This window comes from Helicoverpa armigera, chromosome 17 (genome assembly GCF_030705265.1).
Source record: "Helicoverpa armigera isolate CAAS_96S chromosome 17, ASM3070526v1, whole genome shotgun sequence".
In the NCBI taxonomy this organism is placed as follows: Eukaryota; Metazoa; Arthropoda; class Insecta; order Lepidoptera; family Noctuidae; genus Helicoverpa; species Helicoverpa armigera.
In genome coordinates, this window is record NC_087136.1 from 8060367 (window position 1) to 8087248 (window position 26882).

Consider the following 26882-nt stretch of genomic DNA (forward strand, 5'->3'; position numbering starts at 1 on the left):
TACGCCTTATTTGGGCTATATCTTCTAAAATACTAAGAATTGATAAGTGGTATGTTGAGACAAAATGTTGCGCTTAAAAAGACCTTTTGATTGATATATAGTTCATTAATAGATGTGGGATATTATTCCTTAACATAATATAAACTATCAACAATACGTCTTAATCAGGCTACTTTTTCTAAAATAGTAATTAAAATTGGTAAGTAGTATGCCAAATAATATACTTAAATAATGCACGTGAATATTTAAGTCAGAAATTGACAAAAAGAATAAACTTCTTCCAATTGTAATATTTTTTTCTCATTTTCTTGTCGAACTGACTATTTGACTCACTACATTTGTCGGACAAGTCGATATTTGCAATAAGAATAGTCTTATCTATCATTGTTGTATTTGTCTGACATGTATGTATGGGGAGACACAGTGACGTCATATCGACATGTTTCGGATGGTGGACACTCGAAACGCAGCATGATCTTTATCGGACAAGTTGACCACAATTTTCTAGTTAACTTTATTAAACAAAACTCAAAAAATGAAACGTGTATGTACGAAGAGTCGTAGTGACGTCATACCGACATTTTCAGGATGGTGGACACTCCAAACGCAGCACGATCTTTATCGGACAAGTTGACCACCATTCTCTAGTTAGCTTTATTAAACGAATCTCAAAAAATGAAACGTGTATGTACGAAGAGCCATAGTGACGTCATAACGACAATTTCAGGAGTCAAGCATTAAAAAACGCAGCGGCATCAAAATTTGCGCATTCGAAAAGTTTGTCGGACTCATCGTAAGGAAGGCACTCACAAAGTCTTAAATGTATATGTATCAAAAAAAAATTTGTTCGCCGGCCTGGGGACTATAATGAACCACTTTGTCTGCAAATGATTTACGATTACAATATGATTGTAGAGCGAACTACCTTATACCTAGACCAAAATCACCAAAATAGCAGACCAATCGCAAACCAATCGAATGTCGTTGGAATACGATTGGTCTTATATTAGTAGCAGAATGCCCGATATGGTTAAAACTGCTATTGCGATCATTTTGCGATTCAATTTCTATTCGATTTTGACATTATTAACTTAGGAGAATCTGGCCCCTGCTCTCCTCTACTTCCCTAGAAGGTTTAGGTACTTAAGTTCTTTAATAAAACGACCAGCATTCGTACAGAGATAATTTAATAGGATATTCATAAATAGTTACAATTAATATTTTTAATAATATAGACTAGCATTGAGATCAATTTGTTATAATCTTTCACAGAGGAAAATGGGCATAAGTTGTTTTGTTTACACAAGTTATTGAAATTCCGCCGTAAAATAGAAATCATCGGAGTCGCCCACTCTTCTTTATTTAAGACCAATTAGAAATCTAAGTTTAACCAACAATATTTACATAATGATTTATTAAGAAGCTATACAATTTGAATAGATTTTAGTTAAATTTTAATCTATAATATCATCATCGTCGACATCTGACGATTCGGCTTTGGTATCATCACTTTTGCTCATTTTGGCATTTTCTTTCACGTCTTGCAAATTATGGAGATCTTCATACACGCGTTTCAAATTCCTCATGATATATGAAGTGCCGTTTACTTTGCCAGCAGGCTTGGATGCGGAGTGATCGAAATACTTTTCTGACTCTGCGGGAATGCTGCCTGATCGAACAGGCACGGAGAAAGCCGACAGATGCCGAGGCCGCTGACCGAAGTCTCGACCAAGCCTCTTATCTAAACCAGGCTCCTCCCTCGTCTCTTGATTCTCCACTCCTTCAGCTAAAGCGCGCTTTCTGTCATAAATGTGACCAGATACGCGCAAATCTATGAAGAAGTTTAACGGGTCCACTCCAAAACCGTTAGGGTTGTAGAGGGGTGGGTACCACATAGGCGGTGGGGGTGGGAGAATTAGGTTTGACTGTGGCACTGATGCAGCCTCTGGGCCTCGTCCAACGCAAGGAGAAGGTTTTGGTAGTTCTTCTGTTCCAACATCTACATAAGAAGACTGCCTTCCTGGTGGGCCAGGGCTACTGCTCGGCTTAACTTGTTCAGCCTTAGGTGACAATCTCCTTGGCGATGGTTCACGTACCCTTGAATGCTTGTCAACAGTGAGCTCCAAAGGCACTTCTGGTCGTGTCTCCGGCTCTTTCTTCTCTTCTTCATGTTTGGGCCACTCGCGTCGCCAATCGTTCTCGTTTTCAGCGAAATATTTGTGCGTGCGGCGCTTAAAGCGACGGTGGTAATGGGGTGGCCTGCAACCGTGACGTGCGTTGACGAATGACCGCAGCATTTCGCTGAAGAAGAACGCATGTGGTTGAAGCGGTAAAGCGCTGTAGAGGTACGGCGGTGTGGCAGCTAGAAGGCGGGAGACCAGTTCTGTGTTCCTAAGTTCCCGAACATGGGTTTTGTTTGGTCCCTCGCTCGGAACCTTCTCCTCTTGCACGGAACTCATGCTGCAACAAAAGTATACATGTTAGAATGTAAATCAATTCGCAAATGAGCGAGTGTTCGCTGCCGGGGAACGTGATGTGAATGAGATGCGATGCACTTGAATGAGGGGTGGTTGAAGCACTTTATACGGTGCGACACGACGGGAGTACGATATTTGCGAAATATTTACAGACTCTGTTATTGTTATTGCTGGGGTGTTATCGATGATGTAGACTGTAGAGAAATAATTGTTGCCTTAGTCAGAATTAGTGGTAACGGCATTTTTTTGCCATCCCTGATTTTCCCTACAATAAGTAGCAACATTTTCTTCTCAACGACAAGATCAATTCACGCGCCGATTTCCTCCCCTATCAAATTTTACTTTTAATCACTACCGGAGATTCTATCTAACTCCTGAAAACGCTTATCCAGAAACAAAATCGTGTTGTATAAAAGCTTCAATCTCGGCTAAGCGTGAGTGCAGAACGAGTGAACGAGACAGTGGCAGTCGGCCGGTGATTATCGCGTTCTCGTCAGTCCACGAACAATGAGTCCGACGCTATTATGTCTAAGTACTGCATTTGTGTTGATGAGATACCCACTGCGAAGTACTGAGGATATGCTTTGTCTGCTACAGATGGGAGACGGAATTCGTATCTTTGAAACTGTCTTGGTGTGTGAGGAAAATTATCTTATAGAACACTACGTGAGAAGATGGTTAAAAACCTTCTTATTTGCTTAACCATCTCGACCAGAAAACATAAAAACTATGTAGATAGTTTAAGTTATATATTTATAGTAGGCAATGAAAGCCCAAAAAAAGCTGTCGTATAGAAACAGTAGCAGCGTAAAACGATACTGTTAACACAACTATTAATTACGAGTGCGCTAACTAACAACCGTCGCGCAACGTGACGTCACAAACCACCATCAAAATATCTCTATAACACAAAATATTTCAAATTCAAACTCCCAGTGCCGTCGCGAGTGATATAGTGACGTTCTACATTCGCGGTGTCGATGTCGGTTCGTCTGTCCACATCGATTTTTCAGCTCATCGGTGTTTTATTGGCAATATTCGAATGACGATACATCCGCATTCCGATAGCTCGTTGCGGATTTGTTTTTGGTTTACTTTTTTCTGTGGACCGCCGACGGTGTATAATTTTTAACTCTTTTTTAAACGGAGCAGTGAGATTTCCTTGAATTTCACTGATATTTTGAATATTGGCTGCAAACCTTTCCAATCTCAGCGTACTTAAAGTTTAAGTTAACAATATTCAAAGTGTATGCATGCGAAAACAAATGAATCCGATCACCACCTTCACTACAGTCAGCATATTAATTTGAAATCCGTGAATCATAGCCCTTCACTATTGAATCAACAACAAAGGATTCTAATAAGGGTGGCACAGGAATTAAATGTCACATTACCATATCAGTGAGTTTGAAGTGAAAGCGATATATCGGATTTGTACCACAATAACGTACGTAGGTGGGGAAGGGAGATGGTTCACAATATATTTGGAGTGGTGTATCTCTATTCAAACAGTTGATACGAAGCGTGAATCTTAGGTACGCGACGATGAGCAAATATGGGAGGGATAAGTCTGCGTTTAAATGGTGCTAACGTTTTTAATGTGGGACTGAGGATTTGATACTTTTTGTGTGTTTTGTGGGATGGTGGATTTGGTTTTGTACAAAAATGTTTAAAGAGTTACTTGTGGCCGCGAAAGGAGATTAATTTACATTATAAATAGGAACGTTTTTAGGGTTCGTGAAAACTAAAATGAAGAATGAAGAAGGACTGGACAGCTAAAGCCAGTGGATTAAACCACCGATCCGATTACCAATCATTAAAATTATGACAGCATAGATAGATTACAATATTTTTTTATTTACAAATCGGTTTTAAACTAGAACAAATATAACTATCACGTTAACACGAATTAAAACGAATTCACAGCGGAAAAAAAATCCAAAGCCATTGTGAAAGTACATAAAAAATTCAATTAGGCGGCTCACAGCTCCGCGTGGATTTTAGCGACAAATTCGCCCAACGTTCAGTGGTAAAACCACTTTTTTAAAATCAGGTAAGTACAATGGAAATGCTACTCTATGTCTTTGTGATAAGGTTGATGAAGATATGGTAAATAATATGGTTGTGGAGGTGTCTCGTCACACGGCAGCGAACGTTAATTTCCATATTAAAACCGTCACAAAGGAAGCAGATTCAAAAACCGCTCCGCGGGCGGTGAAAGAAGCGGCCGGATGTAGGAAGGTGGTGGATGCGGTAATGTTGGTGCAGGGCATTTTTTTAATCGAGTAAGTTGATAAAATACAATTTCGTTTAATGTTAATTGTAAGGGTTTAAATACAAATATTCGATTTTAAGAAAGTGGTAAATAAATATCATGAATTTTGTATGCAATGTTGTCTATATTTTTCCTGTCGGTCATGAAAAGTCAATACACGAAGCAATCTATGTGTGTAAGGAAAATATAGTAAAGTACCTATCTACTAGAATTACCCACCTACAAATCATCAAATAATAAAAACGAATAACTAAATGTCAGCTCTAGACCATGTACAACCTGCTGCGGGTTGTTCGAAAGAGGTACCGCGGCCCTAGCACATAAGAAGGCCTACGACGGAACACGACGGCTTTTAGTCAGTAAGAGTCTGACACTCCCTCACCGCTGCTAACCCACAGCGGGAGGGGTCATTTGATGATTTTTTACGTCGTTAAAAAAAAAAGACCATGTACAACCTAACAGGTACAAAACCGCATCCAAACCTTCTCATCTGAATGCCGCAAACAATATTGCGCTCAGATACCGGCGGGGTATGATAATCGCGTCAAAACGCACGTGAAGTGCCTCCGACGGGGAGAGGGGGTGCCAGGGTGGCGGGGGGGAGGGGTGCTAAGCCGATGACGGCTTTAAAACTCACAGATTATCCCGACAAGTGCGCTTGGAAAGACGTATGATTTATTGCTGCCTCATTGTTCGAAGGATTAATTCCTTTATGATGGGTTTATTGAATGGTCACGTGTTTCGGGGTAATTGTTTTTTTATAGAAAGGCTGGACAGGTGATGATGTTTTGTCACCGAAATAAAATATAAGTTTATGAAAAAATGGTTCGACTTTCAGATTTAGCACAATTACAAAGAACTTCAAGTTTGTACTATTTTTGTATTTGTCTGTTCACACACAGATAATATTGCAACATAAACGCATTGAAAGCTTTTCTAAAAAAATTCATATTTTTCGAAACCATTAAACACACAAAAAACACGAAATATTGAAACTTTGAAAGGATTTTTTTGTATTTTTATGTTTTTTCAAGCGATAGGCAAACGCGTCTCTTTTTAGAAGTCCGCCACTGGTTTTCATTCAGGAATAAAAACAAAACGTGTGTTTGTTTAATGACTGGCAGACTCGTACTGCTTTTACTCTGTGGTTATATCTTATACCGCAATTTGGAAATACAAAAAAATAACACGCACAATCCTGAAAAGCAGTGGTGATCAAAGAAGGGAATAAAAGGTATACAGGACTTGCACAGAAATCAGGTGATATTGGTACAGATAGATAGATCAGTCATGCCGTATTACTGTGAGAGCAGTAAAAGGCCACTTACATACTTGATACCTTGGAATACCTTCCCAAAAAGTACCTCGAAGTGCATTTATAACTTTCTATGTATTTATTCAAGAACATTGTGTAGAACATTTGGTAAGTAGTTACATAGTAATAGGTAGGTATTACAATAAAATTGGCACATTATTGTCGCGATAGAATAGTCGCGAAGATACCAAATAATAATAGCTGGAAATCATAATGTGATATTATGCAGACACAGAAATGCACCCAATATTTCATCACCAGTCCCACAAAATTGCCAGAAAAAAAATATATCCATTATGCGGTATGATCGAACCCGGAACTTCGGCACACTAATCAAGCAGCCCAGTCGAGCTGAAAGCTGAATGTACCCAATTTCCTAACCAGATCCATCTACAGATAAGGACTGTATTACGAACGAATGAATGTAATGACGCTTGAATGAACGATTGCTTGCTGTTAGGACTTTTTTTTGATAATAATGTGTGATGGTATTTTTGAAATAACGTGCAAAAATTGTTTTCATTGTTAAAGTACAGGAATAAGGTTATCACTTGGATGTTGTTCAAAAGATGATTCAAAATTGTAATTACATATAACATACTAGCTACCGCTCGCGGTTTCACCCGCGTCCCGAGATATTTACTTCCCGTAGTCGGATGGTGATAAAATCTATCCCATGCCATTACTATTAGCCATTCTTCAGTTATTAGTAGTGAAACTAACACGATTTTCTTATGTATGTGTAAATAGATGTGAACTTAAACATTCTTACTTTGAGGTTTGATATTTCGTGTATTTTAACAAAAATTTCATACTAAAGTATTCGATATCTTTCAATGTATTTGAGAGGAACGCTTTGATTCTGTCATCATCAAAAACGTATCCCAAATGTCTGTGTATAAACTTGCTCCCCACACGCGTGTGAAATCTGTTAATTGTGTGTACAGTGTACGAGTAATATTAATGAGCTCGCGACTTCCCGCCGCTTAATCAAAGACGCCGTTAAATATACGCAAATTGTTATTGTCACACTATGTTGAGAAGGCTGATATTGATATAATGTCGATTTACGCTATATACTTTGAAAGTTTCTGTTTTTACATTCCTTAAAAACACAATCTGACAAGCGAAACAGTTGTGGGACAAATTCCATTCTTCGCTTTTTCAAGAATTTTGTTGAACCAATCAAATATCTTTCTTTGCTCTATTAATAATAATTTATTTTTTAACTACACTTCTGAACAAACTTTTCATCTTTTAACCGTAGAAAATCTTCTGACTTTGCGTAATAAAATTGTACCTTTAAAAATAAATATATTTTACTTATAACACGATGTTTTTGTTACTGCCTCCAGCTTCCCCGCAACTCGCAGCTAATAATAATAAAGCGTTATCGTATCGCGACACAATGCCGCGCCGACGTTTACATTCCGTCAAAGCAAATGACACGAAGTTAGGAAGAGAATTTAATGTGCTTAATAATGTTCAAGATAAATAAAATATCATTTCCGTGATTTTTTCTGTCGTACTAAAATGGAAAACACAAAAAATAATTTGTTAAGTCAGTGTAATCTCCTTTTTTTAAAGTGTTTTTGTTACTGAATATAATTTGAAAATTCCTAAATTATTTTAAAAAATGGTTTGCAAAAGAAAAGTATGTTATTATAGTCAGCTCTTATATTGAAACGATGTTTTAAAATCATTGCAAACATGTAGCATTTTCATTTTCAGAAATCATATTTCCTTTCAATGCTCAAAAAACAAAGTGTACACCACATCCATTTTCCAAAGGCCTGCTTCATACATCCCAGTATTTGCTATTCAAAGCCGCGTAGCGCGGTTTCTTTGTGTCGTAGGCAATAAAGGTACGTGCTACAACGCTACGATGCTACGCCGCTACGGCGTAGACAACACAGCGCTCAATGCGCCGACTACGGTAAAGCATTTTTTTTATATTTTCTTTCACAATAAAACTTGTCACGTATGGAAATGATGTGTTTTTATCGGCCTTTCATGCGCACATTTTGTATGCGATACTTTCATATTAAAATTGCAGCAGAAGTCATCTATCTGGTAAATGCAGCTGTATTTCTTGCTTGTCACTGCTTAAAATTCTCCAGTATGTATTTTTAACATTTTCACTTTATTTGAAAAAAAATACACTAATTGTTATGACTCAATCGAAACTCGAAAACATCAGTTCCAGTCATTGCAGATTTTATAGTTTCCAATTATTTTAATAATTCTATCAGGTACATATTAAACTGATTAACTGCAAAACTCCGACCTAAACCTAACTAAACAAAAAAAAAAACAATTGCAACTCTCACACACACCCGATATTCCACTATTTTCAAATTTCAAATTTGGAATTGGAATAAAAAATGGCGGTCGTACAGGGAGTATCGTATTCGACAGCGTGTCACTGCATTCCGATAGACGTAACACGCAAACCCACTTCGGTATTTAAATTGTACGCGCCGAGTGAGACGCGTATCGTGATCATTCGAGTGAGGAATATGGTTGGCGAAATAACATAAATATGGAGGTGCTATTGAATGAAGCAATATTACGAAGGATTTTTTATGTAATGATTTAATTAGTCGATGGGTTATAATAATAATAAACTTCTTTATTCAGATAACTGAGATCCATACATTAGGTACACAATACAATTAATATATAATAGTAAGCAGGGACTTAGTCCTCTGCACTAATTTCCACATTAGTGGGCAGTCGTTTCTACTGGCTATAGCATTCAAGATGCTGTGGCGACTTCCACGCAACCGACTAATGAAGGATGCGGTCTTTTTACGCCATATAGCTGCAAAGCCATCTGTGTGCGCAACAGCAAACATTGCTGATGCGCTACAGAAACGTGGAAGCCGCAACAGCGCCCTGAACGCGTTATTAAATTGGACCCGCAGAGCATTGTATGTTCTCTGAGTATAGTTAGCCCACAGAGCTCCCGTGTACAGTGATGTACAATACGCTTTAAATAATGTAATTTTAACTGCGTCTGTACAACGGGAGAATCTGCGTGCCAACATATTCGCCCGAACTGACAATGATCTGCGTTCCCTCTCCATATCGACATCATCTTTCAAGTCATCGGTGACCCAATGTCCAAGGTATTTAAATTGGTACACTCTAGATAACTCTTCACCGTTCAGGTGAAGTGGCTGTACTGGTGGACTTTTGGGACCCGATTTAAAAACCATGTAAACAGTCTTTTTCACATTATATATAAGTCCGTGTGAAGCCACAAAAGACTCACAAGCTGCGAGCAACTTCCGGAGAGCTCCGATTGAGGGGGCCAGCAGCACCATGTCGTCCGCATAGCTGAAGTTGTTACAACAAACACCATCAACATAGCAGCCGACATGCATGCCGCTGAGCTCCTCAACCAGGGCGTTTACGTACAGGTTGAAGAGTAGGGGTGAGCTCAAACCTCCCTGCCGCACCCCACATTCCAACCTGCTCGCATCCGAAAGTTCACCCGCCCACTTCACACGATTCTCTTGATTGAGATACCAGTACCTCAGGATTGATGCCAACTCTGGTGGCACTCCAGAACTTGCTAACTTCTGCCACAAAACATCGTATGACACTAAGTCAAATGCTTTACTCAGGTCCAGGAAACAGGCATAGACGGGAGTTCGTCTATCCGTGTAATACTTGACAGTGTGTTTCAAACTAAATATCGCTGTCTCTGTGGACAACCCAGCTCGAAACCCGAACTGAGCGTCGTGCAGTTGTATGTACTTAGAAAAATAAGAGTTGAGCACACTGTCAAGTACCTTGGCAACGATAGTCGCTAAAGAAATTGGCCTGTAATTGGTCTTATCTGCCATGTCTCCTGTCCTGTTCTTAGCTATTGGTACCACCAGTGTCTGCATCAATCCGTGGGGAAGGTATCCGTGACTTATGCACATATTAAACAACATGGCAAGCACTCGAGGTAGATGGTCGCCAGCGTGTCTCAAGTGTTCGACACTGAGTCCGTCATGACCGGGGGACTTACCTCCTGTCATCTTCTTTATAGCAATTTTGACATCTTTTGAAAGCACCATTGTTGTAATATCAGTATGACAGGCGACATCATCCCGGCATGGCGGACCCAGCGGAGACTTAATGGAATAATAGTCTTTAAATAAATTGGCTATTTCTTTGGGACTAGAGACGCCATCGATACTTACAGGAATACTAGGCTTAGTGTTGCTATTATTCGTACATTTCCAAAAATTTTTAAAATCGGACTTTGAATGGTGCTTAGCTAAAATATCCATCTTGATTTGTTCCTGGTGGTTCTGACACCACTTTAATTTACTTTTAAATTCTTTACGTGCCTGTGTCATTTCAGTAAACGTTTCCGAGTTACTTGGTTTACCACAAGATGCCCATATGTTGAACTTTAGCCTAGCATTCCTGTAAGCCTCGCTCACATGTTTATTCCAACCAGCCAGCAGCTTTTTACGTCTACCCTTATTTGTTACGTAAGAGAAACGTGCAGCGTCACATAAAATATTTACTACATTTATATACATTTTATCTATAATTTGCTTATGACTATATAAATTACAATGTTTACCACTACAAGATTGAAATTCTATCGGGAAATCTACATATTTTAACTTAGCATTACATATATTTTTAAATTTATTAATTTGAGATCCATTTCTATTACCCCAGTGTACTTTATTACATGGTGATGTTTTTAATTGAGTTTTATGCAATACTATATTTAAATTACACTGTAATACAGATAGCAGCTGCCTGAGTAACAATACAGTGGTCTAACCACCTTTTACTATTATGTGCTTCACTAATGAAAGTAAAAGTACCTTGCAAATTGTGATGATTTAGATCCACACATGTCCACCTTTGCTCGCGTGAAAAGCTTAGGAGCTCATCACAAAAACGTTCACCGGGATGTGCGTTAAAATCCCCCAATACAAATACTGACTCTACATTGCTGTCCTGTATGATTGCACTAATTGCGCCTAAACAGTCCGTAAACTCGGGTAAGTTCTCACTACAATCGACGGGCATATATACACTTAACACTAACACAGATCGATCATTTAACGAAATACGGATTGCTGCGATTCGCGGATTTACACAGGGAATCACTGACACATTCTGAAACACTGACTTGCGCCACAACAACGCCACCCCGCCGTACGGCCTGCCTCTCACGATGCCAGCTGTTGTGTCAACCGCCGATGTACCGGTACTGCCAAAGTCCACGTGAATAGTATCAAGAAAAGGTAGATCATGTGGCATAAGCCACGTTTCTTGTAGGGCTATGATATCAGCGAAGTCGCACAGTTCCTTGATTCCATCAACTGATCGTTTTACATTTTTGCAATTGAACGATATGAAATTCGTGTCGTGTATATCCATAATCAAATATTAAATCTGTTCTCCGTTCTGCACGATAGGTCTATAAGGTCTGAATCGCCGACAGATGACTCCGTCGGGCCAGATTTCATTATTTAAAAATATATCTAATGCATTTCTATTTACAATTATTTTATAGGCATTATATGGTTTTTCTGTTTTCATATTAATCTTTTGCAGAGATATCTTTTGTTTTGTTTTGGACATTATGTATTCGGTGACATCATTCTCAGAAGTATCTTTATGTACATTGGTCAAAAACAAGGATATTTTTATTTCAGCCGGCTTAAATTTATCGTCTGGCCCGATGGCTGCCTTGCCCTTAACTCCATCTTGTCTATTTCGCAGTTTGCGCCGCTGAAACTCCTTCCATTCCTGATCAGGATCTGCCACCTTCCAGGCGCCACCTTGACGAACCACATCCGCCATAGACATTTTATTTTTATTATAATCATCAGTACTGTATATGTCCGGTGACACATTTTCATTTAAATTTTGTTTTATAACATTTTGTTCTTTCGAAATAATATTGGTTGCCTTTAATACATCAACATCTGCACGTGCATGCGCAGTAGACAAATTTTGTACTTTTGCGCAAACACCTGCGCTTGGGGGCGGGACCTCCTGGCTCGCGCGCCGCGCTTCGTCGTTCAAGGTCACGCCGTTGTCACTCAAAGCGCGCTCGACGCATAAATCTTGCGTAAATATTACATTTTGTAATTGTTGTGACGACAAATCACAATTCTTGTTTATGGACTGATTACATCCAGCATCTCCATTGGTCTTTAATTCATTGACATAATCAATCGTAGCATAAGTTTCTTTCATATTCCTGATTTCTGATTGCAATAGAACGATATCTTTTAACAATCTCGTTACGTCGACATGGTCGAATGTTACCGGCGGTAATTTTTGCAACTCCCTAGCTACGAAGATAGGAGTTTTATCAGGATCAGTGCTCTTGAAGAGGCATATGATATCTTCGATATCCTTTTGCTCCTTGTTCTTACGTCTCGAGATATTGCGGGTAGTAGTAGAAACCGAATTGAACAGCAGATTTTTAGCCTCATTTATTTCTGCACCAGAAAACGCACTCACTATTATTCTTATTAAACTTTCTTCATCCATAACGTCTATTTTGTTTTGTGTAAAACATAATAACTCATTAATGACTATATTGCACTGTGTACACTTTATTACTTGCGCAGCCATTATTTCTGCGCCCGATCGCTTACGCGGTCGCGCGTAGACTGTTATATAAGTGGCTATTAATAAGTTATAAGTCGATTCTGTCTGCTCTACTACTACATTTTCTGTCACTGTCGTGTCACCGAATTCTGATAGATGTTACACGCAAACCCACTTCGGTATTTAAATTGTACGCGCCGAGTGAGACGCGTATCGCGATCATTCGAGTGAGGAATATGGTTGGCGAAAATCGGTTTGGGTAGCTGAATTATCTGAAGTAATATAAATATGAAGGTGCTATTGAATGAAGCAATATTACGAAGGATTTTTTATGTAATGATTTAATTAGTCGATGGGTTATAAGTGGCTATAAATAAGTTATAAGTCGATTCTATGTCTGCTCTTCTACTATATTTTCTGTCACCGAATTCTAATAGATGTACCTAACACGCAAACCCACTTCGGTATTTAAATTGTACGCGCCGAGTGAGACGCGTATCATGATCATTCGAGTGAGGAATATGTGAGCGAAAATCGGTTTGGGTAGCTGAATTATCTGAAGTAATATAAATATGGAGGTGCTATTGAATGAAGCAATATTACGAAGGATTTTTATGTAATGATTTAATTAGTCGATGGGTTATAAGTGGCTATTAATAAGTTATAGTGCTCTTCTACTATATTTTCTATCACTGTCGTGTCACCCAATTCTGATAGATGTAACACGCAAACCCACTTCGGTATTTAAATTGTACGCGCCGAGTGAGACGCGTAAGTATCGTGAATCGTGATCATTCGAGTAAGGAATATGGTTGGCGAAAATCGGTTTGGGTAGCTGAATTATCGGGAATAATCTGTAGGTAGGTGCTACTGAATGATTCTTGTTCGTTACGTGTAATAAATAATACCAAAGAAAGACATTATGTATTATAATAACCCTTCAAGTAATCTCATACGGTAATTTGCACCATTTAAAGATAATTAATCGAACCATTTTCAGTTATCAAATCGTCGATTTGACCAATGGGTGGCAAGTATACGACTAATATACGAATAATATGTAGTTATAGTTAAATGGTACAACTGGGTTTTAGAATTCGATTCCCTATGGTACGTTTTTATACGGGTGCAGTAAGTAGGTGGTACCTCGGGATGCGAGTGGAACCGCGTAGAACAGCTATTACGACATAACACGATAAGACATTAATAGAAAATACTTATTTTCTTAGCTTTATCATAGCTTGAAAGTAATTTTCAACATCACTTTGCCCTATACGCCTAGCTAAAACGCGAAGTCTACAACCGCAGCAAATCTAATGAGCAAACATTGGGAACGAAATTGAGACTTGGTTTGCTTAGGGGGACTTACCTGTCTACCCACTCATATTTGACTAAATTAAAAGACGTTCCGCATATGAAAGATTCATGAAATACTTGGTTTATTAATCTGAAAATATTTAGCAGCCCAACAATAGCCTAATAATGACAATCAATTGATAATTGGTTGAAAATGTGACACATTAGGTATAAATTGATGGATATATTTCGAGTTCAGCCTAAAATACTGTTTACACTAGATACTTATTGGAAAAAGTGATATTCATGAAATGTCATACTCTTTATATCTCTCTCACCCAAAGCTTTATTCGACTCTTTATACTCACCCAAAGCTTTATTTACTCCCGACATACCTACTACTACTATGTATATTAATTATTATTAATGTGGTAAATCGATATTTATTAAAAAACCAACCATCAAAACCCACATAATGTATGTTCCTTATTCGTTCAGTCTAAACGTCTCATTTTATCCGCTGAATGATTCCTGCGAGATATACCCACGTCACTTCACAATTCTACAATGTGTCTGCTGGAAACGTATTCAAATAGGTACGTACTAATGGTTCCGTAACGTTCATACGTATATAACATTTGTCAACGTATAAATCGTTTTTGTGGAAGTATTTTTGTTTATAATATAACAACGATATTGCTGTTTTTGAATCATCAGTTGGCTTTTAAAATACTCGCTGTAAAAGATTGTGGGTATATTTGGATGTTTGTTCCTCAAGAACGAAATAAGCTACATACGCAGATTATGAAAATAGACCAAAAACATAGGATACTTTTAACCAGATGCGCTAATCAGTTCCCGCAGCAGGTAAACTCAACATATAAATGCAGAATAGGAAAACTCGCATTCCTTTCTAATTACATATTTTGCGCTGTAGGTACTTACTTAAAGTTACTACAATCTATTGACAGATTTCAACATCACTACGGCACCAATCTACCTACCATCCACCCAGTATCCTACAAACAGTCAACCTACATCCTAAGCCCTGGTCCCTACGGATGACGCGCCGCGACAATGGCGGCCGGCGACGCGGGAAACAGTTGAAGCGCATTGTTCATACCATGTGGAAATAGACACGCATTCATAGAACGTATAAAAGAGTCTGTAATGATTTTTACGTTTGAATTTAGAGTGGAAAGGGTTTTTTTAGGACTGAAATGACAGAATGATGTTTTATAGTCCGATACATCCTGTGTTTTTCGATTTGAATTTGTTTGCCGTAGGTACCTAAGTAAGTTATAATTTATATAAAACTCATGTCAAAATTCAATCACTTATTGTAAAACCACTGAAATATCAGTTATTGTAATCCGCAGAAAGTAACATAATTTTCTGCTGTAAAAGGAAATCTTGCTGGGTGTGTAATTCAAATTCGATAAAATTATCTTGCCATGAAAAACTTCACATAAAGAAAATGCGGATCATATTCGGTCGATTTTATGTAATTAGCCCGTGAAACAGCTTTTCCACAGATGAAAAATCATAATTTGTCACTTTTGCAATCATCGTACAATTACAATGTTCCAAAATTCACAAACAATTAAATTCAAACGTATGACAGTCACATAAGGCCATGTCTCACTCGCGTCACCGCGCGACAAACAATGCGTCTACCGCTTCCCGTGACGTCACGCGCTATTGTTGCAGTTCGGATCGTACCTACAGGGAATACTCATGTAACTATGTGGAAAATCCGAACTTTGGACACTGCAACAGCTTTTTATGGTCCCTTAATTAAATATCATTTATTTAGGTACCCGAGTCATTTCGAATATTTTGTCAGTTTTACAAAAAACAAATTCAAATTGAAAACCTCTTCTTTTCGGTAAGTCGGTTAACAACCTCACACAGTTAAATTCAAACGACAGTCACATACGGCGGCACCGCGTTACCGCGCGACAAACAATGCGTCTACCGCTTCCCGTAACGTCACGCGCTATTGTCGCAGTTCGGATGCGATGTAGCTCGGATGTAGATGGAAAGCACACTAAAATATAGCTTCAGTTTAAGGTTATATATCAACGGAAAAGTATTATAACTGGCATGATAATTTGTTTTATGTAAAACTAGCCGTTTTCCCGCAGTTTCACCCGCGTCCCGTGGTAACTACTGTCTTTACCGGGATAAAATATAGCCTATGTTACTCGTGGATAATGTAGCTTTCGAATGGTGAAACAATTTTTAAAAACTGTCCAGTAGTTTTTGAGCCTATTCATTACAACCAAACAAACAAACAAAGTTTTCCTCTTTATAATATTAGTATAGACAAAGAAAAACTTAGGATACAATTTTTTATGAGACGAACTAATATAGGTACATAGATTTGTAACAGGTAATTACAAGAATTGTTACATTATAATGTGGTTCTAGAACGAGGCAAAAACATATAAGGTATTTTTTTTTGTCAGTTCGAAGCCACTACACCTATTTAAAAATACTCAGTTTTTTTCACCCCACTCGGAAAATCATAAGATGTAAACACCAGGGGGCGCTACTGCACACATCATACATGAAAGAACACCATCATAATACCGCTTTAAAATGGCTGCGAGCTTTAAATAGCATACTCAATATACCACCAACTGTGAAAGAGATGGATTTAAATCTTATATTTCTAAGGGAACCAAACTAAAATATCTAATGCAGCACGATAAAAAGAAATCCAATATTCTGTCTATGTTATAAGGTACATGCTTTCCATATCAGAGTTCTTCAAATAGCTTATTACCAAATGGAGTATAAACTAGAAGAAAAATCGTTGCATCTTTTTACACTATATATAACTACAAGATAACTATACTACGTAAGTGCTACGAATTGCTACGACAAGACTACAACAGTGCTACATGTCACCCAGGCTACAACATACTGCAAGATGCATCGAGTGCAATTTTCTGTCTGTAGTGTCATACAGTGAAGAGTTTTATAGCTGCATCTCGAGTTACAAGTACTTAATGGATTCAGATTTGATGGCGACCATAAAATAAATTGATTTAATTATAACTATTTCGATGTTCCATTATTTTCTCCGTATTTTAATTAAGACCATCGGTAAGGCTTTTTAAATAGGTATTAATAACACTTTGCCTTACTGCCTACCATATATAATCTTTTCCTTCTCGTCTCAATCCATCCTAAGGTTGTCTGGAAGAGATCGCTCTTAGCGATAAGACCGCCCATTATGTCACCTACTTTAACTACCTAGTTTAAGATCAAAAATGTATCATTGGTGTACCTAATAAAGAATATCTATCTATCTATCTATCTATAAATACCTCTTCAATCGCATATTCGTAACTAGACAAAAGACGATTCGCCATTCCATATTTCATCAAACATTTAAATCATAAAATAACAATCAGTCTTTGAGCAAAATTAGCGTCGCTCGCAGACAATAGGGATGCCTTGAAAGCGACAATTGTGAATACCTTCAAATCTCATCTGCAAATATCTGGAGTAAATCTTAATCCGAACCTCCTCCCCCCGTCTCTTGGACACCCCTCTCGGCTTTTGTCTACCGTAAATAACGTGATTTTAACCACTGTGTAGAGAAATGATAGAAGGGTTGTGATTAGTGATTCTGCTAGGTAACTTTTATGCTTAATTTAGCCGTGGTGCTAACCTATGTACATATTTATTTTACTTTGTAGATAAGTAAATGCAATAAACTGTACATAAAGCAGGTACAATACAGATCCTTCAAATAATTTTGCTCGTCCAAAATTAGCCTTTTCGAAATTAGCTTGGTAATATTTTATTACCAAGAGATAGATTTTGACTACCATCAATTCACTAGCCAACTTCGGAGACTCGGCAAAGTCTATTAAAAGTCCACAATATGTCTACAAGAACACCAGTATTTTTAATTCCAATCCTAAAGGTAACTTATGTCCTCTTACTACAGACAGATGGACCCTAACCTTCTGTCACTCGTCTGCCCAACACAAGGCGACATCGTTCAGATATTAATTTAATGTAATGGGAGCGGGTTCTTAAGACAGACGCGAGTGCCCGCGGCTGACGTATGCTGTTTAATGTTGATTTATCTCCCTGTACCTTACTCACTATGCCTCCTGCCTCACGCCTCGAACCTTGTGCCTTGTGCTAGATTTCAATGTGATGTGATTTATATCGCTGTAGGTCAGTCACTATGCCTCGAGCCTCGAGCCTTGTGTCTTGTGCCTTGTGCCTCGTGCCTTGTGCTAGATTTCAATGTGATGTGATTAATCTCCCTGTATCTTACACACTACGCATTGTGCCTCGAGCCTCGTGCCTCGTGCCTTGGCTAGATTTCAATGTGACATGATTTATTGGACTGACAAAGGGTTATGGAAGTTGATCTTTAGGTGTTGGGCTTTTGTTGAGGTATGATTTTGATGGTGCGGTTTTGTTTGTCGTCTATCTAAATATTACAATGATTACAATGATGAATGATAATTTCTTTTCATTGCGTAGCAATGTGACTTGTGACGCCCAGATTGCTCAATAAGAATTGGCCTATTTCATCGATAGGTACTCTATGAAAAATTACATAGGTATAGGTACTCATTTTTTCACAAACCGACCTGTTACCATTAGTGGTACATCCTGAACTTTATACTTAGGTACTTATAGTCTTTTATTATGTTTACGTTTCAAGAAATAATCGTAAGAAAATAACAATCTTTACTTGTTGATCCTCCCCTAGCGCGAAAATAATCAACCCTATCCCCCGACTCGTCGCCAAGAATTTATTGCTGCGCCATAAATATTAAAAACTTGGCGCATAAATCTCTGGTTTTATTAATAAAGGCGCCGCGAAGAGGTAAGTTTGCGGTGACGTATGCTAAGGCAATATTCTTGGTTTGTCGTCGCCATTTTGGTTATAAATCAGCTATTTCATAATTCAGGCAGTGCTGATGTTTACTTAAACAGTTTGTGTACATATATTATTTATGTTTTAGGTTGTTTTGATAATAAGTTTTACTTTTTGTGTTAATAAATAATCAGACAAGTTTATCATCACACGATACTATTTCAAAGGCCCCTTTCAATTGATTTGTCTCCTTAGACTACATACAAATTGTATACAGAACACCAGTCATATGAATCATGAATTCTTAATGGATCAGGATAGATATTGAAGAAACCGTGCAATATCAAACACCGAAACCACCCTAAAATTCTCGTCAACATCTAAGCAAACAAAATAAGCAACGGATTAAAACTTTCTACAGGCCCTCAGACCACAATAGATTCGTCGAGACAAAAAACAAAAATTCAATCCAAAACAGCTTTACAAAGGAGACCATTAGTGGATAAACTTCGCGGGAGGTAATAAGTCTATGGAAAAACTCTCCATGGAAATCAAGGGAAGGCGACTTTTGATTAATTAGCGGTATTCTTTTCGCCGGGGCCGTTGAGACGCGCCGGCTCCCGCCATTAATCCGGCGAAAACAATATGGCCGCTTTATTGAGACATATCCTGTTGCAAGAAGTTCGGTTGTAAAATTGAAAGGGTTCCTTATTTGAATTTGATTGTGATGTTGGTTGTTTTATTAATTTTTTTATTGTTATTTTCCTACATATTGCCGGATTGCTGTACAAATAAAACGTTGGTCTTTGGTTAAGTTTAGAGATATGGGCAGAAGGATGATAGCCAACCTGATGATATGTAGGTAAGTACTTATTTCCAATATGTTTTCATGAAGTGGTGCTAAGTTCTCAGCCGAATCTTTTGCAAGTTTGTATTGTTATTAAAAAAAACATTGCCTCCACTCCTATGTCATATCAATTTTGGCTAGGGTGTACTTCCTACTTTAAAACCTAACCGCTCGGTAGCCCTAAAGTGCCTAAGCTCTTTAATTTTCTATCCCCTTATATTAAAACATTCTAAAATAATACTTAAAGTAAAAGTTAGATATAAAACGTCAATTACTTGAACAGGCCTCATCGTCATCGACGTTTGAAAAGTTTTATTTGTTCAAAAGAACATTTCAGCGCGGCTGAGGTAATCAAAGGGGAGGAATTGATGTCAGCCACCGCTGGCTCAATACTAATTAATGACAGACTAACAAACCGGATACTTTTCATTATGTTTTAATTGTTTTTAAAAGATATCCAGTGAAATTAGAACGGTCGGTTTGAAAGTAAGTATATTTTTTTCACTACCATAAAATGAGACCAACTCTTTGGAATCGTGCAACTAGTTTGACATTTCGAAAGAGCTTTCATAGGCCTATTTGAAAAAAAAAACTGACTTTGATCAAATCTTTGAACTCCCGACGGATCGTTAAAGGTTTAGCCTAAACATGCATGCTTGATGCAAAGGCATATTATGTTCCTAATGGATCGAACACCTAAAATCGATGTACTGTACTTACATAAAATTACATATTGAACCCGTCCCATCGGGTTATGGGAGTGAAGGAATAGTGAGTCCACCTGTGTCTGCGCAAATGCTTGTGCACTATAATATGTCCTGCGCAGCTGGCTGATCTCCTTAAATGAAAACAGCCGCCGTGGCCGAAATCGGCCGTGGACGCCATTGTTACATATTGAAATTTTTATTCTTTAACTAACTAGTTCCTTAACTACATAAAATTACTTTTGTACCATATAAATACATTCCTCCATCTGCCATTCTAACTACCGGAATCATATGACACCACATAGGTACCTATTCAATAAACTGACCAACATCTGCGGTTGCAACATGACTCTCCCATACATATGCCACACAATGATTACATTCGTCAAAACGTCAACGTTCATCGAACTTAAATTATTAGGTGTAGGCGAATTAGTAAGGGTCTGTGCACACGTATTGGTATTGTACCACACATATGAGCAGACAACCACAAAAAATAAATATGAATTTGTATTAAATATTTTTTTTTAATCACACTGTAGACACAATGTTAAGGCAATAGGTGTCTATCACAAGTTCAAGTTCATCAAGTTATTAAAAAAGAAATAAAAAAAACATTTGAAACTGCAGCTACTCCTTGTTTGTTTTTGGTAAGAGGAATGGCCATATAGACGAAAAAAATGTGTTCTTGCATCCCTAGGAGTATCTAAAAAATCTTGTTGCATTCTCTTATCAACTTGCATCGATTATATTGGAAACAATAACCGCATATATTGTCTAAACTTGCCTTAACACATGAGGGGTGAATGGTGAATGATTTCAACCCCACAGTAATAATGATATTAGTTGTAACCCGTATTTAGCAGGGGTGGGTTATGCCCCGAGAATGGTAACAAGCTACTGTGTGATTTAACACATGTGGGCCTTGTCACGGCTTGTAATGCAATTTTAATGTGTGTTAACGTATCGTTTGGCTGTCAAGTCATTTGTAATAGAGTTGGTGCAGCCTTCTGTCTGGGTTTACCAAGTTACGTCATACAAGTCACTTTTATATTCACGTTCTTCATGATATCACAAAAAACGGCAATAACATTGAATATTTTGTGAAGCATACCTACGCAAAGGACAACTCCTAAAAGGGATTTTGGAAATTCTTAGGAATGAGATGATGATATTAGATATTAATATAGCTCGTAGATAATAAAGCTGAAACGGATCATAATACCTGGCTGATGCTTTAAAGAATAAAAGGAGATGCTCTTGGTTAACTTACAGTCACATGGATCAATCAACCATAATGTAAAGCAGTGCTTGGCACAGTTGGACCGTGGACGGGTGGGCGGTGAGTTTCGGAAGGCACGATAAATTGCGGTAAATTGGGTCCCGGCTAAATAATATAGCAAAAACTATACTATAAGATTTCTTATACTTCCTCAGGGCATCAGAAAGGGTCTTGTAATGTCAGTAACGCCACTTCTGTCCCCAAGCTACAAATGTCAGTGTGGTGATAATTGACGTAACGAGCGCGATCCATCGCGGTGTGAAAATTTTTTAATAATATGGAAGTTCTTCAAAACACAAATCAGTCAAAGATAAAGGTATAGGTATAATGTATTTTTGAAAATTCTTAGGGACGAGTCACGAGTGTGAAACCGCGAGGTGGTTAACTTTAGATTGCGCACGGCAATATCAGTGACGGCAAGTAGGTCTTTCGCTGTGTAGGTGTGAGGCACATTGGGCAGAACAGAAGGTGCAGCGTTATTTGTGGTGATTAAAGCAGAATAAGTATTCTATCGCTCCTAAAAAGATAAAAATTATACTATTCTTCAAGATTTCTTTCTTTCATTTCCACAGGGCATCAGAAAGGGTCTTGTAATGTCAGTAACAGCGGTTATGTCCCCAAGCTACAAATGTCAGCGTGGTGTTAATTGACGTAACGAGCGCGATCCGTCGCGGTGTGAAAAAAACTATAAGTTCTTCAAAACACAAATCAGACAAAGATTTAGGTATGAAAGGGATTTTTGAAAATTTTTAGGGACGAGTGTGAAACCGCGAGAAGGTCCTAAACTTTAGAGGTCCCGTAGTTCACCACGGACACGGCTATATCAGTGGCTTCAAGTAGGTCTTTCGCTGTGCTGGGCACTGCTGGGGCACAATAATATACCTATATATGAACTATGCTTCTAGATTTCTTGCTTTCATTTCCTCAGGGCATCAGAAAGGGTCTCGTAATGTCAGTAACGTCACTTCTGTCCCCAAGCCACAAATGTCAGCGTGGTGATAATTGACGTAACGAGCGCGATTCGTCGCGGTGTGCTCGCGGCCGCCGGCGAAATGTCATGCGGACGACAATTTGCACGTTCACCCTATTTATGTGATGAGTTGTATTTCAATTTGAGTAAATATGAAGAGTGAATATTCATATTTACAGGATAGTAAAATAAAATTAGTATAAAATAACTTTACTCTCCAATCAGCGCAATTATCTACATCTCAAATTTTGTTAAAAATACAACATACAATAATTACTCAGTAAACTCAGTTAACGTTAATGTTAGTGCAACTCCAAATTACCTTATCAAATCATCAAATTAATGGGTGACCATGAAAAACCGCGTAAATGCAATTTCACAATATTTTATTATATCCGTCGCACGAAACAACACAGACATTTTATTCTTATTTTATTTGTTGGGTCCTTCTTAAACCTAAGTGGTTACAAAAATTTGCACAATAACTGCTGAAGGTTTTTCACCAAAATTAATCGTAATATAGGTACTTTTATTCAATAATTCTGTCACACATGTGATTTAATTTAGAGTTACTTTACCGTTACGTTATGTTACAATCGAAATCTGTGCTATATAACAATGTACCATATGAACATATAAAGCAACAGAAGACAGGTCACAACCATAGACAATACTCGTCACACAATGGCTGCCACTGACATCTGTATCAGATAATATGACACACGATACGCAACTTATAACACAACGTAATTTACCATCGATAAAACCCTTAACATTATAGAAATAAGATTTAATTTACGATGTGACAATTGTATTAAAAGTCTTTTGGTTATAAAATTGACAGGGTCGCGATGTAAGGGGTGCATTCACTGATTCTGTGCATTCATTCCGCTCGGTTGCAAGTAATTGAATTTAAGGGTTTTGTTTCTGAATACCTAGCTTGATTGATTTTTAATCAAAGTGAGATTATCTCAAGCAAAAGCACTTACCTACCTATCGTTATGAAATCGAGCTAATCAGATAAGAGCCTGTGGCCTGTACCTACTTAGGTACAGAAAAATAGTGGCATATTGATAAATATTTATGAAAAAGCCTGTCCCAAAACCATTTTCTGATAAAGTATTTAACGGATACATCATGTAAGTAAATCCAAAGACTAATAATACCCATAATCGAAGCAAATTTCGCTGTCGACCCGACGCAAAGCAAATTATGTCAAAATAGACTAAAAAACCAAACTTCGGATAGACAGACCACTCGAGAAAATGGGAAAAATTAAAAAGTAATAAAAACACAAATGAGGTGCTTTCAATCATCCCTCTGACAACAGTGTCGTATGGGGGGGGGGGAACGGGGGGATGACGTCACATGAGATTAAAAAGTTTGACGGGCTCTCCCACGGAAATTAGCATTTTACCCGTGGGCTTCATTTGCATACTGTCCGATCTAATTTTTATCTCTTGTTGATGTTAATACCGCGGGGAGTAGCATGTGAAGCGCTTCGGCGATTGTGTTTTGTTAAGTCTGTATTTGATTGGTTGATTAATGATGGCGTGTGTGGCTAGATGGCAAATATTTTTTATTAAAAATATTAAATTACTCATTTGTATTGAATAATTCTAATTTAATGCTTTTACATACGAACTACATATTACATACATTACTGTGGATATCTAAGGCCTATGTTCAGCAGTGGACGTCCTATGGCTGAGATGATGATGATGATGATGACATACGAATTTTCCTAGAGACAACTGTCTAATATGACTAAGTAGTGACACAATCTTCCAAAGTTATTCCATAGTTAGCCAAAAACATACCACAAAAGGAAACTGCTGAGCCTCTTAAGTACTTATTCCCGTAAAATAAAGAAGTATCTTTTTTGTAATAAGCACGACTTATTCAAACATTATAACTTTTAAAAATATCGAAATCTTTTCAGCGTCCATGATACATTATGCAGACGGAATTGAAAAGCCTAATTGTAAAATGAGAAGCAACGTCGGAACCATTGTGAACGAGGACAAAAAATATGGAAAAAAACTTCCCCGGAGACTTCAGAAAATAAGTAGAAAAGTCCCGCTTCGTTTTACACGTAACTTCACTTTTTCCCCCCTTCAATGTTTGACAAAAGAATTTGTAATAGATATCGAGTTTCACGGATCTGTCAGTTAATTGAAATTATTGATACCATTTTATATTGTACTCCGTAGACATTATTGTATAAATAACGCTATCCAAATGCCAAGATGTACTTTTTTAAACACTCGTTAAAATAGATACCTACAATACAATACAATGTTACACTACAATGTTACACTGAATAAAAGGAAAACTGTTGCCTAAACTACAGAAAATGCTTAACACTCATTAACATCTTAAACACACATCAAAAACTCACACCAATTAACACAAATCAAAAATACCTTCATCCAAAAAAATACACGATTATATTCCCGAGCCGGGAATCGAACCGCGACTGTCCGCCCTCACTAACCGCGCTACCGCGGTCTCACACAGCTGTCACTTAATAATTTAATTGTGCATTTCCCCCCTTTTTCACGGCGACGGCGACGCTTGGCGGCCGATGTTCAATCTATTATTATACTAGGTCTATGGTTTTAGCTGCGTGAATATTTGATAATGGCACACTGATTTTTTGTTTTAGGAATTATTTTTTTAAGTCGGTAAAAAATATTTTGTGGCTGTTTATGGAAGTGTATAAAAAAGTTTTAAGTGTAAAGAGCAAAAATATGAAACGGCCGATGTTCGCTCTATTATTATACTAGGTCTGTAGATAGTTTTTGCTGCGTGCATATTTGATAATGGCACACGGATTTTTGTTTTAGGAATTAATATTTATTTAGCAGAAAAACATTTTATTAAGGGGATTATTGAAAGTTAATAAAAAAACGTTAAGAGTGCGTTAGCGGCAAAAATATGGAACTAATTAATTTATTTTATAATAATAATTTATTTGTTAACTTTTTGTATGTAAACTTAGTTGGGATGTTCAACAACACAGCCCAACCATGAGCTGTCCAAATTAAAAAAGAAACTTTAATCTTTTTGGAGCCTTTTTCGGCATAATTCGGTGCTTGTCATTTACTTACTTTCAGACCTTTTTCAGTTACATTTTCCATTCCGTATAAAATATATCAAACATTATAGCTTGGATATAAAGAAGATTATAATAACGCTCTCATTAAAAGAAAACGGATATAAACGGTTAAGTTTTAAAGAATTAAGATTTTTTTAAATAGAATTGCTAAATAGAATAAGTTGAGGATTATAGCATAACAGGCATAAGCGGATTTTTGTTTGCATATGATAAACCAAATCAAATCCGATTACCGGGAAAATAGGAATTACCTGCCACAACTTTTAGCTGTGAAAAATGAAAAATATATTTCCACTAAATCCGATCGTACACGTACCTACGTTGAGAGATATATTATGTTCTTATACAAATTATTGTTCACACTATCATTTAAAAATATACTTTACAGTAAGGCCCCAAATAGAGGAATTATGCATTATCTTCATAGGATGCGACTTAACCAATTAAAACATGTTCCCAAATAAAGTGGGTCTTGATAAAATAAACAAAGAAACGAATACCTAGCAAACTTGAAGAACTTCTAAAAGCGCTGTTAATGAGCGAACTTTACAAAAAGCAACTAAGTATGATGTAGGCAGTTTTTTTCCATATTCAATGGGAAAAATATACGAAAACAGCTGCATGACCTGACCTTTGTTTCAAGGGAAGATGGTACTTAATCGATAAGTGGTAAACGTAACCGATTAAGCAATGCAGAAAACTCTTTTTATGCGACACTTTTGATGGCGAAACTTTTGCAGTGCCACTTTAACTATCCAAACTGATAGTGTAGCTTTTAAATTCAGTACAAAACAATCTTTAAAAAATCATAGAAAAAGGGATTTATAAATTCAACCATTTAAATTCCACAAAAAAAGCAAAAAAACAGTCATACACACCTGTTTTCTCCAACAGCGCCGACTCACGTAAACTAGGATAGGGTAACCCACAACTTTACGGTGCGTTCTCTTCGACTACTGCGTGCATACTGGCTCTGACTCCAGGATTTAGCGACAGCCGCCCAGCACGGTAGGCGGGGCCACGGCTGGGCGGGTCCAGGGAACCAATCAGCTTCATTCCTACTTCTTTTCTTCCCATTCCAAGAAGCTTTGGTCAGCTGTAAGTGGGCAACAGAAATGGTAGTTACCGCGTTCTTAAGTTGAA

At 37.6% G+C, this 26882-nt stretch overlaps 2 protein-coding genes across 2 annotated transcripts in view; one reads left to right on the top strand and one right to left on the bottom strand.

Moving 5' to 3' along the window:
* LOC110384279 (mortality factor 4-like protein 1) overlaps nucleotides 1–26882 on the top strand; it is a 185841-nt gene that overhangs the window by 51563 nt on the left and 107396 nt on the right. The window lies entirely within an intron of this gene.
* LOC110384255 (uncharacterized) lies at nucleotides 1353–26731 on the bottom strand. Its single transcript, XM_021345454.3, has 2 exons — nucleotides 26618–26731; nucleotides 1353–2460 (listed from the first exon to the last, which is right to left on the bottom strand). Exon 2 carries the CDS (start codon nucleotides 2457–2459, stop codon nucleotides 1455–1457), a length of 1005 nt encoding a protein of 334 aa, XP_021201129.3. The 5' UTR covers nucleotide 2460; nucleotides 26618–26731; the 3' UTR covers nucleotides 1353–1454.

Bases quoted from the DNA above. Each gene is read 5' to 3' on its own strand.
- LOC110384255 (XM_021345454.3), bottom strand. From the start codon at position 2,459: ATGAGTTCCGTGCAAGAGGAGAAGGTTCCGAGCGAGGGACCAAACAAA.